Source organism: Salmo salar, chromosome ssa29 (genome assembly GCF_905237065.1).
Source record: "Salmo salar chromosome ssa29, Ssal_v3.1, whole genome shotgun sequence".
Classification (NCBI taxonomy): domain Eukaryota; kingdom Metazoa; phylum Chordata; class Actinopteri; order Salmoniformes; family Salmonidae; genus Salmo; species Salmo salar.
The window spans coordinates 26,555,036-26,572,223 of NC_059470.1; the positions used below are offsets into that span (position 1 = coordinate 26,555,036).

The window sequence follows — 17,188 nt, forward strand, 5'->3', positions numbered from 1 at the left end:
GCAATATGGACTAGTTTCAAATAGGCTTCTCCATTATGCTGTTTTCAGTCTGATCCATATCCCAGTCTTGGACAGTGGTTTTGGATATACAAAAAAATAAACATGAACCCACAATGCAAATAGTATTTATTTTATTTAGGTGGTTAAAAAGTCTTACAATATAGAGCTCCAGAAAATATAAAATTCTTCAAAGAAAACAAAACATGCTTTTACAACAGTGGAGGGGGGGACTACTCTCCCAGCATGCAGTCAGCAAGGTTTCTCCTGGGCTTCTGGTTCTGAGGGGCCCACAGAGGAAACTCCCAAACCAACACACAACCTTCCCACAATCTTGAATAGATGGTCATGGGTGAAGCGCACAGAAAGGTTACTTGATAAATCTAGTTGACTTGGTTACAACCTCCTACTAAAGGGCCACTAAAGGTTAGTCTCGGTACCAGACAGTACTCAGGCTAACTATAAAGTGCCAATCTAAACAGAAGCATCCACAACAAACTCATCCATGCACTCCACCAAGGCAGAGAGGTCTCCATCTTAGCCAGTCAATTGAACTGCTCTAGTCCTGAAATGGAGATACAATAATTGTGGCACCAATCTACTGTAAATACACAGACTGGGTACTCAACCAACCCCCCCCCCCCCCCCCCCCCGGATGTCTTGTTCCATCTTTGTACTTTGACAAAAACATCCTCATCTTAAGACACCAGTTATATCCTTTGATCTCATACATCTTTGCCCATCTCACACCCTGATCTCTGAGGGTTTCCTGAACTCTCTCACACAGCATCTGTGGCAAGCCCAGGAGAAGCCCTGAGCCAGTTGGCATTTAGGGGGGGGGGAAAGAGCTGAAGAGAGAATTAAAGATGGGTTGAGAAACAACCATTCAGAAACAAATAGGAGAATCCACTCCCCCAAATCTTCCCACACCTTGAAACTGTTCATCAATCCTCATGCCCATTCTATGAGGGCACTCATTTCTCCTTTTCCCCTCTGGAGTGGCGTCAGAGCTTTGACGTCACGAAGTATTGCATCCCCTATGCAAGGCTCACACTTCGCATATTGCCAGAAGAAACAGGAAGTCTCAACCACCAGTAAAAACTTCCCATAAGTCCCTGGGCTTGGGTGGTGATGGGCTGGAGTTCAGTGTTATGAAGGAGTCACCATGACAACTCAAAGCATCAATAATGTTGCCAGTTGGGGACTTCCTTTGTCAACGATAATCTCTTACCGTACATTTTTTTCCTATTCAGTTCTATTGTTTTTTTTTTGTCCAAACACCAAAGATATGTCCCCTTACCTTTATAACCGCTTTTAAAAACTCAAACACAAAAAGTATGATTTGCAAACACAGAACCACCCCCACCCCACCCCCCCAACATTTCTAAACTGTCTTAAGTCAGCAGCTTTTCTGAGCACTTTTGGATTCTGAACCCTTAGTTTAGTTTTTAAAAATCTTTTATTGGGACTCTTTTTTTGCAAAATAAAAATGCCATGTTTTGTTTTTTTAAACTTAGATTTTTTTGTTTCGCTCTTTTTAACATCCTTTGAAGAAAGTGGATGAATGTGTCGACCCATAGGCATCTGTCACAGTTCTGTTTCTGGGGAGGCGGGGCACGACCATGCTCTTTCCCTGAGGCTGCAGCCCCTACTCGGTCTTCTGCAGCTCTTCCCCAGGGGGCGCACACGGGCTGCGCAGGCTCTTCTGAAGCACGTGGGCGTCTGCAGGCTCTATCCTCTTGTAGTAGTTCTTTTTCGTCTCGATGATCTCAAAGCCAAACTTCTGGTAGAAGTCGATGGCCGACTCGTTGCTGATCTGCACGTGACTGTCAGATGAGAGAAGAAATCCAAATCAAATAACATTTTATTTGTCACATGCTTCATAAACAGGTGTAGACCAACAGTGTAATGCTTACTTACGGGCCCTTCCCAATAACGCAGAGAAGTGAAATAATAGAACAATTATACCACAAGGAATAAATACACAATGAGTAACGATAACTTGGATATATACACAGGGTACCAGTACCGAGTCGATGTGCAGGGGTACGAAGTAATTGAGGTAGATATGTACATATAGGTAGGGGTAAAGTGACTAGGCAACAGGATAGATAATAAACTGTAGCAGCAGCGTATGTTATGAGTTACATTTACATTACATTTACGTCATTTAGCAGACGCTCTTATCCAGAGCGACTTACAAATTGGTGCATTCACCTTATGATATCCAGTGGAACAACCACTTTACAATAGTAAGAGTTAGTGTAAAAAGGGTCAACGCAGATAGAAGCGTGTGAATTAGGAGTTAAGCGATGACAAACATTTAACTGACCACTGAGTATGCATCTCAATAGCAGGGCTTTTCCTCCATCTGCACTGATGTGAAAACAGAGAAATGGTGCAAGCAATATGGTGTATACTATGCCCATACTAGGCAATTGCTTTCACCTGTCCAGTTCTTTCACATCAACACAGTGAGCGGACATGAGAAGAGTCCATTTAGAAATACTGAGATGCACCGTAAAGAGCTTACAGACTAAGCACCAAAGGTAACACAGACTTCCATGGGAGTAGGGTGGCAAATCACATGCAGTTTTGCTAGCGCCGTGGTTCGTGGTCCTCACTCCCGTGAGCGGTGCTGCTGGCTTGGCGCTCGAGACGCCAAAAGATGACATTAGCTTAAGTCTTAAGCAGCCGCTGCTCATAGTTGACCAATGAGCGGAGTTGTCAACCAATCAAACAAAACGTTTTAATGACAATATTCAAGCTGACAACCGGAAGCGCTGGTCTCTACATACGGTAGGCGGATTCTCTTGTGGTTCGATTGCCGTTTACCGTGGCCCATCTGTAAGCGCCTTAAGACGCAGAACACAGATCCTTCAGTATAGACTTACAGGTAAATGTTGTCAAAGGTGCCATCCTTCTCGCAGATGTTTAACACATGGTTCAGCATCTTTGTTCCTGGTCACAATACAAGACAGAAGATCAGGAGTTTGACAACATGCAACACAAGTGACTAGCTCTGACTTGGCAGATGGTAAATACATTTTCCCTCAATATAGTAACTATGACTGATGTGGTTGTCCCACCTAGGTAGCTTAAGATTATGTAAAAAATGTTTTAAATGATATATATTTTTGAAAACATGTAAAAAAAACTGCAAACAGTATGAGAGGATAAAAGTGAATATGGTGTGAAGCTGGCTATTGTCGATGTACGAAAACAAAAGATCTGCACCGTACCTATGCCTAACCTGCGGTAGGGCGCTAGGCAGCCCAGTGTCATGATATACAGTCTCTTCTGGTTCTGAGAGTGGTCCACTCTGCAGCACACTGCCCCCACCGCAATGTCATTGAAGTATGCTACAAACACAGGGGTCAGAGGTATCACACATCAGTGCCATGCAGCGTTTTCTCATAACACACCATAAGTAAACAACCAAAACAAGTGCATCAATAGACTACAAGGGACTACGTCATTGGGCAAGCCCGTCTCGTCTTACCTAGCTTGGCGAGCTCTCCCACTTCAAGCACGTCCTTGTAGAACTTGTCATTGTAGCTGACGGGAAAGATGACCTGGTTGAGGCGTTTCAACTGTTTAATGTTGTGGGGCGTAACGTCCCCCAGCTCGATCCGGCTACTGGAACAAGAGCAGAACGGTCAACCAGCTGGGCACAGGGGGGGGTCTAACCAAGCAAAACGACACACACAGATACACTAAATGATCAAAAGTATGTGGACACCTGCTTTTCAAATAACTCATTCCAAACTTATGGGCATTAACATAGAGTTGGTCCCCCCTTTGCTGCTATAACAGCCTCCACTCTTCTGGGAAGGCTTTTCATTAAATGTTGGAACATTGCTGCAGGGTCTTGCTTCCATTCAGCCACAAGAGCATTAGTGAGGTCGGGCACTATTTTTGAGCAATTAGATCTCGACAAACAGTTTCTGTAGGGACCTCTATTTGTGCACGGGAGCATTGTCATGCTGTCAAACTGTTGCCACTGTTGGAAGCACAGAATCATCTAGAATGTCATTCTATGCTGTAGCGTTAACATTTCCCTTCACTGGAGCTAAGGGGCCTAGCCCGAACCATGAAAAATAACCCCATACCATTATTCCCCCTCCACCAAACTTTACAGTTGGCACTATGCATTAACCTCTTACATCTAGACGTTCCGCTAGCGGAACACCTGCTCCAATATCCAATGATAGGCGTGGCGCCAATTACAAATTCCTCAAAAATACAAAAACTTCAATTTTTCAAACATATGACTATTTCACAGCATTTTAAAGACAAGACTCTCCTTTATCTAACCACACTGTCCGATTTCAAAAAGGCTTTACAGCGAAAGCAAAACATTAGATTATGTCAGCAGAGTACCCAGCCAGAAATAATCAGACACCCATTTTTCAAGCTAGCATATAATGTCACAAAAACCCAGAAGACAGCTAAATGCAGCACTAACCTTTGATGATCTTCATCAGATTGTTAAGTTCATGTTTTAAGTATCCCTATATTTCTGTTATTACGGGGCTATCACTCAGTCAAGAGTGCGGCTGCGCAGGAAGTTAGTTCGTGGATGGACCTAGCCGTGAGTTTAATGGCTACCTTGTAGTGTGTTCATACAGTATAGTAAACTTTGTTAAACTGGAACCTTGTCGTTGTGTCATTTCGAGTTAACACAGATGACACACCTAGGACATTATGTTATACAATACATGCATGTTTTGTTCAATCAAGTTCATATTTATATCAAAAAACAGCTTTTTACATTAGCATGTGACGTTCAGAACTAGCATACCCCCCGCAAACTTCCGGGGAATTTACTAACAATTTACTAAATTACTCACGATAAACGTTCACAAAAAGCATAACAATTATTTTAAGAATTATAGATACAGAACTCCTCTATGCACTCGATATGTCCGATTTTAAAATTGCTTTTTGGTGAAAGCACATTTTGCAATATTCTAAGTACATAGCCCAGCCATCACGGGCTAGCTATTTAGACACCCGGTAAGTAAGCCTTCACCAAAATCAGATTTACTATAACAAAAATGCTATTACCTTTGTTGTCGTCGTCAGAATGCACTCCCAGGACTGCTACTTCAATAACAAATGTTGGTTTGGTCCCAAATAATCCATCGTTATATCCGAATAGCGGTGTTTTGTTCGTGCGTTCCAGAAACTATCCGAAATGGTAAATCAGGGTCGTGCGCATGGCGCAATTCGTGACAAAAAAAATCTAAATATTCCATTACCGTACTTTGAAGCATGTCAACCGCTGTTTAAAATCAATTTTTATGCAATTTATCTCGTAAAAAAGCGATAATATTCCGACCGGGAATCTCCTTTTCGGCAAACAGAGGAAAAATCACAAAGACGGGGGCGGCCAGGGCACACGCCTAAGCCCACAGTCCTTTAATCGGCCACTTGAGAAAGGTGATAATGTGTTTCAGCCTGGGGCTGGGATGACGACATTCAGGTTTTTCCCGGGCTCTGAGCGCCCATGGAAGACGTAGGAAGTGTCACGTTAGAGCAGAGATCCTTTGTAAAAGATAGAGATGGCAAAGAAGTTCAAGAAATGGTCAGACAGGCCACTTCCTGTAAAGGAATCTCTCAGGTTTTGACCTGCAATTTGAGTTCTGTTATACTCACAGACACCATTCAAACAGTTTTAGAAACTTTGGAGTGTTTTCTATCCAAAGCCAATAATTATATGCATATTCTAGTTACTGGGCAGGAGTAGTAACCAGATTAAATCGTGTATGTTTTTTATCCAGCCGTGAAAATACTGCCTCCTAGCCATAACAGGTTAAGGCAGGTAGCATTTTCCTGGCATCTGCCAAACCCAGATTCGTCCATTGACTGGTAGATGGTGAAGAGTGTTTCATCACTCCAGACAATGTGTTTCCACTGCTCCAGAGTCCAATAGCGGCGAGTTTTACACCACTCCAGCCAACGCTTGGCATTGCACATGGTGATCTTAGGCTTGTGTGCGGCTGCTCGACCATGGAAACCCATTTCAACTCCTGACGAACAGTTCTTGTGTTGACGTGCTTCCAGAGGTTGTTTGGAACTCGGTAGTGAGACGATTATAACACGTTCCAGCATTCGGCGGTCCCGTTCAGTGAACTTGTGTGGCCTAACATTTCGCAGGTGAGCCGTTGTTGCTCCTAGACATTTCCACTTCCCAATAACATCACTTACAGTTGAGCGGGGCAGCTCTAGCAAGGCAGAAATTTGACAAACTGACTTGTTGGGAAGGTAGCATCCTATGACGGTGCCACGTTGAAAGTCACTGAGCTCTTCAGTAAGGCCATTCTACTGCCAATGTTTGTCTATGGAGAATGCATGGCTCTCAATGTTATACACCTGTCAGCAGTGGGTGTGGCTGAAATAGCCAAATTCACTAATTTGAAGGGGTATCCATAATACTTTTAATGTGGCACTTATATCCACAGCGACTGATCCACATGTGGTCATGGTATGTGTACACAAGGCACAACTCACATTAAGTATTTTGGTAAACACAGATGTCTATCAGTGCCTGAGGACATGATCTGGTCTGCCTTGAGCTCTTCTAGGGAGCTGGCTGGGCAGCCAGTTCTCCTGCCACTGTGTGCCACCTGGACCAGCCCAGATGCATTGACAGCTGCCACCTGTCATCCCAACATGTTAACAGTGGCATCATGCACACAGCACTACACCAGACACAAAATCTGCCCCCCAAGACAAAACCCCACATTAATTCAATTGGGATGACTGACATGTTACATGCAATCTTTATGCATGTAAACAGCCTTTCCTGTGTGCCTTGATCATGAAAGATTAGGCATGATGTTTAGGTAAATGTCAATCTCTGGGACTGAGAGTTTGTTTTCATGTCTCTTGAGTTTGACCATTTGCCTCCAATTGATTTACTCCTGGTAGCGCACAGAGGTATTTATAGGGCGACTCATGTTAAAACCTCTATGCTGACAACAGCTGCTGGTCACGTGTTCGACAGCAAGCAGTCAGACAGGCCGGATAGAGTGACAGCAGAGACCTGGCGACGTTGCCAATATTCAAATCTAAGACATCTGCTCTGAGACCCCACCATTAGTCTGTACCCCCAGGGGTACGACAAATAAAAATGTGATAATTTTATTTATTAAATTCTTTTTTTCTTCACATTTTCAAACAGTACATTTATATTTTTCAACAGGGCAATACATTTGGGTGAGGTTTTTTTCTCACCCGAGTAGCCTCGTTTCACTGCCAAAAATAAACTTAAACCATCTAGTGTTCAGCAAAATAAGTCAAATACAGGTAGCCTAGTCAAATAATTAACATCCAATCACATTAACTGTTACTCTCTCGTGGGAAACCTTCACTCTTGCGTAGACATTTAGAAACAAAACATGACAATGTGAAAAATAAGCCACAGGAGTTTTTTGGGCGAGAATAAAGACGACTTTCAAGTAGTAAGACTGTATAAAAGCAACAGATACCATTAATAAGATGGGGCTAGAAGCATCTTATATGGTGAGCTACCGAGTGGCTAGGATAGGCAAGCCCCATACTATTGTGGAGGACTTAATTCTTCCTGCTGCCGCGGATATGGCTGGGACAATGCTGGGGGAAAAGGCCAAATAATCTAAACAGACAATGACTTCATCAAACACTTTCACGACGCATCAGTGACATGGCAGGAGATGTTTTGAAACAATAACTTCCTCGCATACAAGCCTGTGAATTCTATGCGTTATAGAAGGATGAGTCAACAGATGTGGTGGGTCTGGCACAGCTCCTGGTATATGTCCGTTACGTTTATGGGGGGGGGGGTCAATTAAGGAAGACATCCTCTTCTGCAAACCAGGACAACATGAGAGGATATTTTTAAATTACTGGACAGCTTTGTGACATCGAATGGACTTTGTTGGTATCTGTACTGATTGCGCAAAAGCCATGACAGGGAGACATAGTGGAGTGGTAACGCGTGTGCAAGCAGTTGCTCCCGACGCCACTTGGGTACACTGCAGCATCCACAGAGAGGCTCTTGCTTCCAAGGGAATGCCTGACAGCTTGAAAGACGTTTTGGACACTACAGTGAAAATGGTTAACTTTGTTAAAGCAAGGCCCCTGAACTCGCGTGTATTTTCTGCATTATGCAATGATATGGCCAGCGACCATGTAACGCTTTTACAACATACAGAAGTGCGCTGGTTAACAAGAGGCAAAGTATTGACGGTTTTTTAATTGAGAGACTAGCTTAAAGTTCTCTTTACTGACCATAATTTTCACTTGTCTGACCACTTGCATGATGACAAGTTTCTCACATGACTGGCCTATCTGGGTGATGTTTTTTCTTGCCTGAATTATCTGAATCTAGGATTACAGGGACTCTCCGCAACTATAATCAATGTGAGGGACAAAATTGAGGCTATGGTTAAGAAGTATTCTGTCTGCATTAACAAGGACAACACACAGGTCTTTCCATCATTGTGTGATTTTTTGTGTGTGCAAATGAACAAGCTTACGGACGTCAAATGTGATATAGGGAAGCACCTGAGTGAGCTGGGTGCACAATTACTTTCCCGAAACAGTTGACAACTGGATTCGTTATCCCTTCATGCAAGTCCACTTACCGATATCTGAACAAGAGAGCCTCATTGAAATTGCAACAAGCAGTTATGTGAAAATTGAATTTAATCAGAAGCTACTGCCAGATTTCTGGATAGGGCTGCGCTCCGAGTTTCTTGCCTTGGCAAATTGCGCTGTTAAGACACTGATGCCCTTTGCAACCACGTACCTATGCGAGAGTGGATTCTCGACCCTCACTAGCATGAAAATTAAATACAGGCACAGACGGTGTGTGGAAAATTACTTAAAACTGAGACTCTCTCCAATACAACCCAACAGAGTTATGCGCATCCTTTCAAGCACACCCTTCTCATTAACCGGTGGTGAGTTTTTTTTAATGAACAAATAAGGTTTTACATGTAAGCTAGCTAAATAACGAGCAAAATTACTGATTACTATATTATTATTTGTGCCCTGGTCCTATAAGAGCTCTTTGTCACTTCACAAGCTGGGTTGTGACAAAAACTCACTCATTCTTATTAGTGATGCACCGACGTGACATTTTTGGCCGATGCCGATATCCGACATTTTCCTTGCCAAAAAAAAAGTGGCCTTTTAAGCATTCTATTACAGTTAAATAGTTGACACAGAGGTCTAAGGCACTGCATCTCAGTGCACGAGGTGTCACTACAGTCCCTGGTTCAAATCCAGGCTGTATCACAACAGGCCATGATTGGAAGTCCCATAGGCCGGCGCACAATTAGCCCAGCGTCGTTCGGGCCGTCATTGTAAATGAGAATTTGTTCTTAACTGACTTGCCTAGTTAAATAAAGGTTACACACACTGACCAAAAAGTTATTTTGTTGGCATTTACTTATGTCCCCATTACCAGTAAAACATAATCAAAACCTATTTCTTTCATTTACTTGCTGTGCTGTTTCATTGTTCATGTGTTCAGTCGTTTCATTCTCAATCAGGATTTCTACGGAATGGCGTTTGGGTCTTTCCATGTCAAAAAAGATACCTCAAATAAGCTTGTTGACCAATCAGGACCTGAATAATACGGTACGTCACAATAATTTAACGCGTTCATTAATTTTACTAAGTTATTACACCATCACTCATTTCATATGTCACAACGATTCATCAATACGTATGCTATGATGCTGGTAAAGTTGTCTCGCGCATCCTACAGTGCTGGTCATTAAAAAAAGCTAGCTAGCTCATGAATGCAAACAATGTTCTTCCCCAAAAACATAGGAAAACAACAATCCAGGTGTCATCTAAAATAACCATAATTTATAAGACAGTTCTTATTTGATTAATGATGGTCAGACCCATCTATGTGAAGCTAGCCACAATAAGGATTAGCCACAATAGTGGACTTTGCAGTTAGCCTTCAAAATTAAAGTATGACAATTATTTGCATCACTGTCAATGTCTTCCTTTTATTTTGAAGGCAAACCGAAAATTCCACTATTGTGCCTAATCCTTATTGTGGCTAGCTTCACAACACATAACCAGGTCCGGTCTGGCCTCACTAGCCAGATGAAGCTAGATGGCTGCTTATAACATTAGCCTTGGGCAACAGGGTTAAGTAGCTGGCTAGCTATTTACTTTCATGAATTGAAGTTCAATTTCCATAGGCGAACAACAACTTACAAGGATTCCTAAATCTTTGCTAAGAATAATGAAAACGACTGCAGTTTCTACTGCTCATTGTTTTCAGGCTGGTTGGATTGGTGCTATCTAGGTACCAAGCTAAAGCTAGCTACTCCAGTAACTAGCTTTAATAAAGCATAATTTGTTGCAGTCGAACAAATTATGCTTCAATACCAACGCGGTATTGGAAACACATCGTTCGTGGCCGGTGTTTGCTTGTTTGCAGACTTTTGTGTACAGCTTTGACAGTGCTACTGTATCTTTTTGACGCGCAAAGACCCAAACGGTGTTCCATAGTATGCATGTTGTGAAGCTAATAGCAGTGACGCTATTACTGTGCAACTCTGTTAGGGCAACATCTGGAAAAACACCGCCCTTGTTAGTGTGTACCGGTGCTCGACCAGTCGGCGAAAGCCAACATCTCCCACGACAGAGAACGGTTGACTGTCAAGGGCAATGAATTCCATTATCTTGGCTTTAATGGATTTCGCCTTTGAGTTATATTATTCGTAGCAGTCTCTTTACTGCCACAGAATGAAGCTGGCACTAAGACCGCTCTCAACCAACTCTATAAGGCCATAAGCAAAGAAGGAAATGCTCACCCATAAGTGGCGCTCCTAGTGTCCGGGGACTTTAATGCAGGCAAGCAAATCAGTTTAACCACATTTTACCAGCGTGTCACGTGCAATCACAGGAAAAAAAATACTAGACCACCTTCATGCCACACACAGATGCATACAAAGCTCTCCCCCGCCCTCCATTTGGCAAATCTCACCATAATTATATCCTCCCGATTCCTGCTTACAAGCTAAAACCAAAGCAGGAAGTACCAGTGACTCGTTCAATACGGAAGTGGTCAGATGACGCGGATGCTACGGTCAAATGACACGGATGCTACACTAAAGGACTGTTTTGCTAGCACAGATGGGAATATGTTCCGGGAATCATCCAATGGCATGAGGAGTACACCACCCCAGTCATCGGCTTCATCAATAAGTGCATCAACGACGTCATCCCCACAATGAACATACGTACATATCCCAACCAGAAGTCATGGATTACAGGCAACATCCGTATTGAGCTAAAGGCTGGAGCTGCCGCTTTCAAGGAGCGGGAGACTAATCCGGACGCTTACAAGAAATCACGCTATGCCCTCAGACAAACCATCAAACAAGCAAAGCGTCAATACAGAATTAAGATTGAATCCTACTACACCGGAACACTATTACGGAGACCAGACGAGCTAAATGCCTTTTATGCTCGCGTCGAGGCAAGCAACACTGAGGCATGCACAAGAGCACCAGCTGTTCTGGCTGACGCTCTCGGTAGCCGATGTGAGCAAGACCTTTAAACAGGCCAACATTCACAAAGCCGCTGGGCCAGACGGATTACCAGGGCGTGTACTCAAAGCATGTGCGGACCAACTGTCAAGTGTCTTCACTGACATTTTCAACCTCTCCCTGACCGAGTCTGTAATACCTATGTTTTAAGCAGACCGTCATAGTCCCTGTGCCCAAGGAAGCGAAGGTAACCTGCCTCAATGATTACCGCCCCATAACACTCACGCCAGTAGCCATGAAGTGCTTTGAAAGGCTGGTCATGGCTCACAACAGCATCCTCCCGGACACCCTAGACCCACTCCGATTCGCATACCGCCCCAACAGATCCACAGATGACGCAATCTCAATCGCACTCCACACTGCCCTTTCCCACCTGGACAAAAGAAACACCTATGTGAGAATGCTGTTCATTGACTACAGCTTAGTGTTCAACACCATAGTGCCCACGAAGCTCATCACTAAGCTAAGAACTCTGGGACTAAACACCTCCCTCTGCAACTGGATCCTGGACTTCCTGACGGACCGCTCCCAGGTGGTACGAGTCGGCAACAACACGTCTGCCACGCTGATCCTTAACCTCTATGGGCTAGGTGGGACGCTAGCGTGCCACCCGTGGTGCACTCCATCAACAGCAGGTGCATTTCAAGAGCGGCAAATTTGAATCCAAATAAATGTCAAAATTCAAATTTTTCAAACATACAACTATTTTACACCCTTTGAAAGATAAACATCTCCTTAATCTAACCACGTTTTACGATTTCAAAAAGGTTTTACGGCGAAAGCATAAATTTAGAGTATGTTAGGACAGTACATTTACAAGAGTTGTGTGTAATGTTTTGTCAATTCAAAGACAGGGTCACCAAAACCATAAAACCAGCTAAAATGATGCACTAACCTTTTACAATCTCCATCAGATGACACTCCTAGGACATTATGTTAGACAATGCATGCATTTTTAGTTCTATCAAGTTCATATTTATATCCAAAAACAGCGTTTTACTATGGCATTGATGTTGAGGAAATCGTTTCCCTCCAATAACCGGCAGTCAAGTCAGCGTCACAAATTAAATAATTAAAATTAGAAAACATTGGTAAAATATTATATTGTCATTTAAAGAATTATAGATTTACATCTCTTGAACGCAATCAACTTGCCAGATTTAAAAATAACCTTACTGGGAAATCACACTTTGCAATAATCTGAGCACTGCGCCCAGAAAAATACGCGTTGCGATACAGACTAGACGTCATGTTGGGGAGATCTAAAATCGAAAATACTATGTAAATAATCCATTACCTTTGATTCTCTTCATCAGATGTCACTTCCAGGTATCACAGGTCCATAACGAATGTAGTTTTGTTCAAAAAAGCTCATCATTTATGTCCAAAAATCTCCGTCTTGTTAGCACATGATCTAAGCCAGCCGGACTTTCGTCATGAACGAGGGGAAAAAAATATATTTACGTTCGTTCAAACATGTCAAACGTTGTATAGCATAAATCATTAGGGCCTTTTTTAACCAGAACATGAATAATATTCAAGGTGGACGAATGCATAGTCTTTTATAACGTATTGGAACGAGGGTACCCAACATGAACTCGCGCGCCAGGTGTCTAATGGGCCATCATCGTTCCATGGCTCTTGTTCGGTCAGATCTCCCTCCAGAAGACTCAAAACACTTTGTAAAGGCTGGTGACATCTAGTGGAAGCAATAGGAAGTGCCAAAATATTCCTCAGCCCCTGTGTTTTTCAATGGGATAGGTTTAAAGGTAATACAACACATCAGGTATCCACTTCCTGTCAGAAAATGTCTCAGGGTTTTGCCTGCCAAATGAGTTCTGTTATACTCACAGACACCATTCAAACAGTTTTAGAAAATTTAGGGTGTTTTCTATCCATATGTAGTAAGTATATGCATATTCTAGTTACTGGGTAGGAGTGGTAACCAGATTAAATCGGGTATGTTTTTTTATCCAGCCGTGTCAATACTGCCCCCTAGCCCTAACAGGTTAACACTGGGGCCCCTCAGGGGGGTGTACTTAGTCCCCTCCTGTACTCCCTGTTCACCCACGACTGCGTGGCCAAACTGGACTCAAACACCATCATTAAGTTTGCTGACGACACAACAGTGGTAGGCCTAATCACTGACAACAATGAGACAGCCTATAGAGAGGTCAGAGAACTGGTAGTATGGTGCCAGGGCAACAACCTCTCCCTCAATGTGACCAAGACAAAGGAGCTGATTGTTGACTACAGGAAAAGGAGGGCTGAACAGGCCCCCATTAACATTGACGGGGCTGTAGTGGAGCGGGTCGAGAGTTTCAAGTTCCTTGACACCGACTATAATAGTCGGAGGAACGCCCATAAAATTGTCAGACTCCAGTCACCTAAGTTATAGACTTTTCTCTGCTACCGCACAGCAAGTGGTACCGGAACGACAAGTCTAGGACCAAAAGGCTCCTAAACAGCTTCCACCCCCAAGCCATAAGACTGCTGAACAATTAATAAAATCGCCACCGGACTATTTACATTGACTAGTCAAATCAAACTTTATTTGTCACATGCGCCATATACAACAAGTGTAGACCTTACCATGAAATGTGTACTTACAAGCCCTTAACCAACAGTTCAGTTCAAGAAGAGTTAAGAAAATATTTACCAAATAGACTAAAGTAAAAAATAAATAGAAAAAGATTAAAAAGTAACACAATAACAATGCTATATACAGGGGGTACCGAGACAGTGTGCGGGGGTACAAGTTAGTTGAGGTAATTTGTACATGTAGGTAAGGGTGTTGTGACTATGCATAGATGATAAACCGCCGAGTAGCACGGCATTTGTACACTGTTGCTACTTGGCGGTTTATCATCTATGCATAGTCACAACACCCCTACCTACATGTACAAATTACCTCAACTAACCTGTACCCCCGCACACTGTCTCGGCACCCCCTGTATAGAGCATTGTTATTGTGTTACTTTTTATATATATGTATATATATATATATATATATATATATATATATATTTACTTTAGTCTATTTGGTAAATATTTTCTTAACTCTTCTTGAACTGAACTGTTGGTTAAGGGCTTGTAAGTACACATTTCACGGTAAGGTCTACACTTGTTGTATATGGCGCATGTGACAAATAAAGTTTGATTTGACTAGTCAGCATCGAATGAAAGATGAACGAAGCAAAGTACAGAGACCCTCAAGAAAACCTGCTCCAGAGAGCTCAGGACCTCAGACTGGGGCTATGGTTTACTTTCCAACAGGACAAAGACCCTTAACACACAGCCAAGACTACGCAGGAGTGGCTTCGGGACAAGTCTCTGAATGTCCTCGAGTGGCCTAGCCACTGCCCAGACTTGAACCTGATCTAATACCTCTGGAGAGACCTGAAAATAGCTGTGCAGCGACACACCCCATTCAACCTGACAGAGCTTGAGATGATCTGCTGAGAAGAATGGGAGAAACTGCCCAAATACAGGTGTGCCAAGCTTGTAGCGTCATACCCAAGACTCAAGGCTGTAATTGCTGTTTCAACAAAGTAATGAGTAAAGGGTCTGAATACTTATGTAAATTTAATATTGTAATGTTTAATAAATCAGCTGTTGATGAGGCAAAAAACAACATAATCAATTTTAGAATAAGGCTGTAATGTAACAAAATGTGGAAAAACTCAAGGCATCGGAATACTTTCTGAATGCACTGTATAATACGAATATGTACATTATAATAAAAAAAATGCTCAGAGCATGTGGTTTATGCTCACGCCCCAAACAGTAGTTGAATCAATGGGTTACTTGAGTCATTTTAAGATTGCCTAATAAACTAGTTAACGTCAGCGAAATACACTCCTTCACAGAAACCAGTAATACTAGCCAATGGCTAAATATGATTGTCAAAATGTACTGACCAACGTCAGCATGCTACTAGGTAGTACTGTTACAGCTTTAATCTAATTTGTTCCAAGTTAAATTAGCTAGCAAGTGTTAGCTACTTTACTTAGCTAGCGGCTAGGTAGGTAACGTTAGCTAACGTAGCTTTTTGAACAAGCTTGGAGTTGTGTAGCGTAAAGTAGCCTAGTAATTAACTATAGTTACGTCAAAGTAGAGCAGACTTCAAACGTTTCAAAATCCAGCTAACGTTAGTTAGCTAACTAGCTCCACGAACTAACAGGCATGTTACAAACTGGGGCGGCAGGTTGCAAGTTCAAATCCCCGAGCTGACAAGGTACAAATCTGCCGTTCCTGTTCCTAGGCCGTCATTGAAAATAAGGATTTGTTCTTAACTGACTTGCCTAGTTAAATAAAAGGTAAAATGAAAAACTTATCCGACTTTTTGTTCAAAGTTTAATTTGATGGAAAATGCACGCGCTACTTGCCACACTTAGCAGGTTAAATATGTTATTTGCTAACTAGTTAACCAATGAGATAGTGTGTCTAATAACTGGTAGAGACAAATCACTGCTGTTATTTTACCTAACCGTGCAAACGGTTTAGCTAGCCAACGTTAGCATTGCAACCACCTCTCCCGCCCCCCGTTGAAAAAAAAAAAAAAGACAAGAAAAAAAAAAACTTTACCCGTGCTAGGAACACAGACATCTCTTTTAATGGCTTTACTCACCCTTTCATTGTAAACTACTGTTATTCTTTAGTTTCGATGTGGTTGAGGTTCTGGGTAGTTTACAGTTCGGGTAGAGGAATTTTGACAGAGTTGGTGTTTCCTCCTGTCGTACCCTCCACATGTATGTTGCTAGCTGTTAGCTGAGCTACCGCACTCCTCCACAGTCAACTCTGACCCCGCATGCGCAGAAAGTCACTTCTTCTTCGGTGGGGTTTATTGGCGGTTGGCATCCAACGTTATGGCGCATTACCGCCACCTACTGTACTGGAGTGTGGGCCAGAGACAGGGAGAAACTAAATCCTACCCGCGAGCCCAGTTGCTCTTAAAAAAGATAACATATTGGAGACTATGTCTAATGACATTCTACTAAACAGACTCTTTAAACTAATTTCCTGTATCCCCTTCTCCCTCGTAATAGATCTCAGCCTCTCTCTTTCCCTCTGATACTGCCCACACTGTAGCGATACAAGCTCTACGGCTCTATTTCCTGCCAATAATCACACTTTCCTGTTGGATGTTTTCCTATCATATTTAAGGTCGTATTCAAATGGCTGTGTCCCACCCTTAATTTTGTAAAAAATAGCCTCCTCTCTTCTGTCCCTTTCTGCCGTCCTCCCCTCCTCGACTTTCCTCTGTACTTTAAATAAATGCCTGCCCTTAGTATCTCTATTCCACTGCTCCTGCCATCTTGGCACCATCACTGTCCATATCAGACTTTTTGCCTCTGCCTAGCTCATTGAAGCTACAACATCAACATCCTAAGTGCCAGCCCAAGTCAATTTTATCTGTATACCCATCCGTCTAATCGCAGAATGTCACTCACTGTACGTTTATATTTTTTAATCCTGATATTTTTATTATATGGGTTGAGCAAATTACCTAAATATTTCTGTTGAATAAAAAAAACAAGTTATGTTTTAGAAATATTGAAACATTTCGTGATTTTTGTTCTTGAAGTATGTATTGTCCATTGGCTTTGATATTTTTGTTA

The 17,188-nt window shown here is 42.5% G+C and overlaps 1 protein-coding gene across 2 annotated transcripts; it reads right to left on the reverse strand.

Annotated features, from left to right (window-relative positions):
* Positions 1 to 114: 114 nt before the first annotated feature.
* LOC106590472 (N-alpha-acetyltransferase 50) lies at positions 115 to 16,595 on the reverse strand. 2 transcript variants are annotated; one of them, XM_014181536.2, is made up of 5 exons: positions 16,198 to 16,595; positions 3,500 to 3,633; positions 3,240 to 3,359; positions 2,892 to 2,958; positions 115 to 1,823 (listed from the first exon to the last, which is right to left on the reverse strand). In XM_014181536.2, exons 1-5 carry the CDS (start codon positions 16,203 to 16,205, stop codon positions 1,646 to 1,648), a joined length of 507 nt encoding a protein of 168 aa, XP_014037011.1. In that variant the 5' UTR covers positions 16,206 to 16,595; the 3' UTR covers positions 115 to 1,645. The 2 variants fall into 2 exon arrangements, with proteins under 2 accessions (XP_014037011.1, XP_014037010.1); XM_014181535.2 differs by having other exon boundaries at positions 3,500 to 3,636; positions 16,198 to 16,580.
* Positions 16,596 to 17,188: the final 593 nt, after the last annotated feature.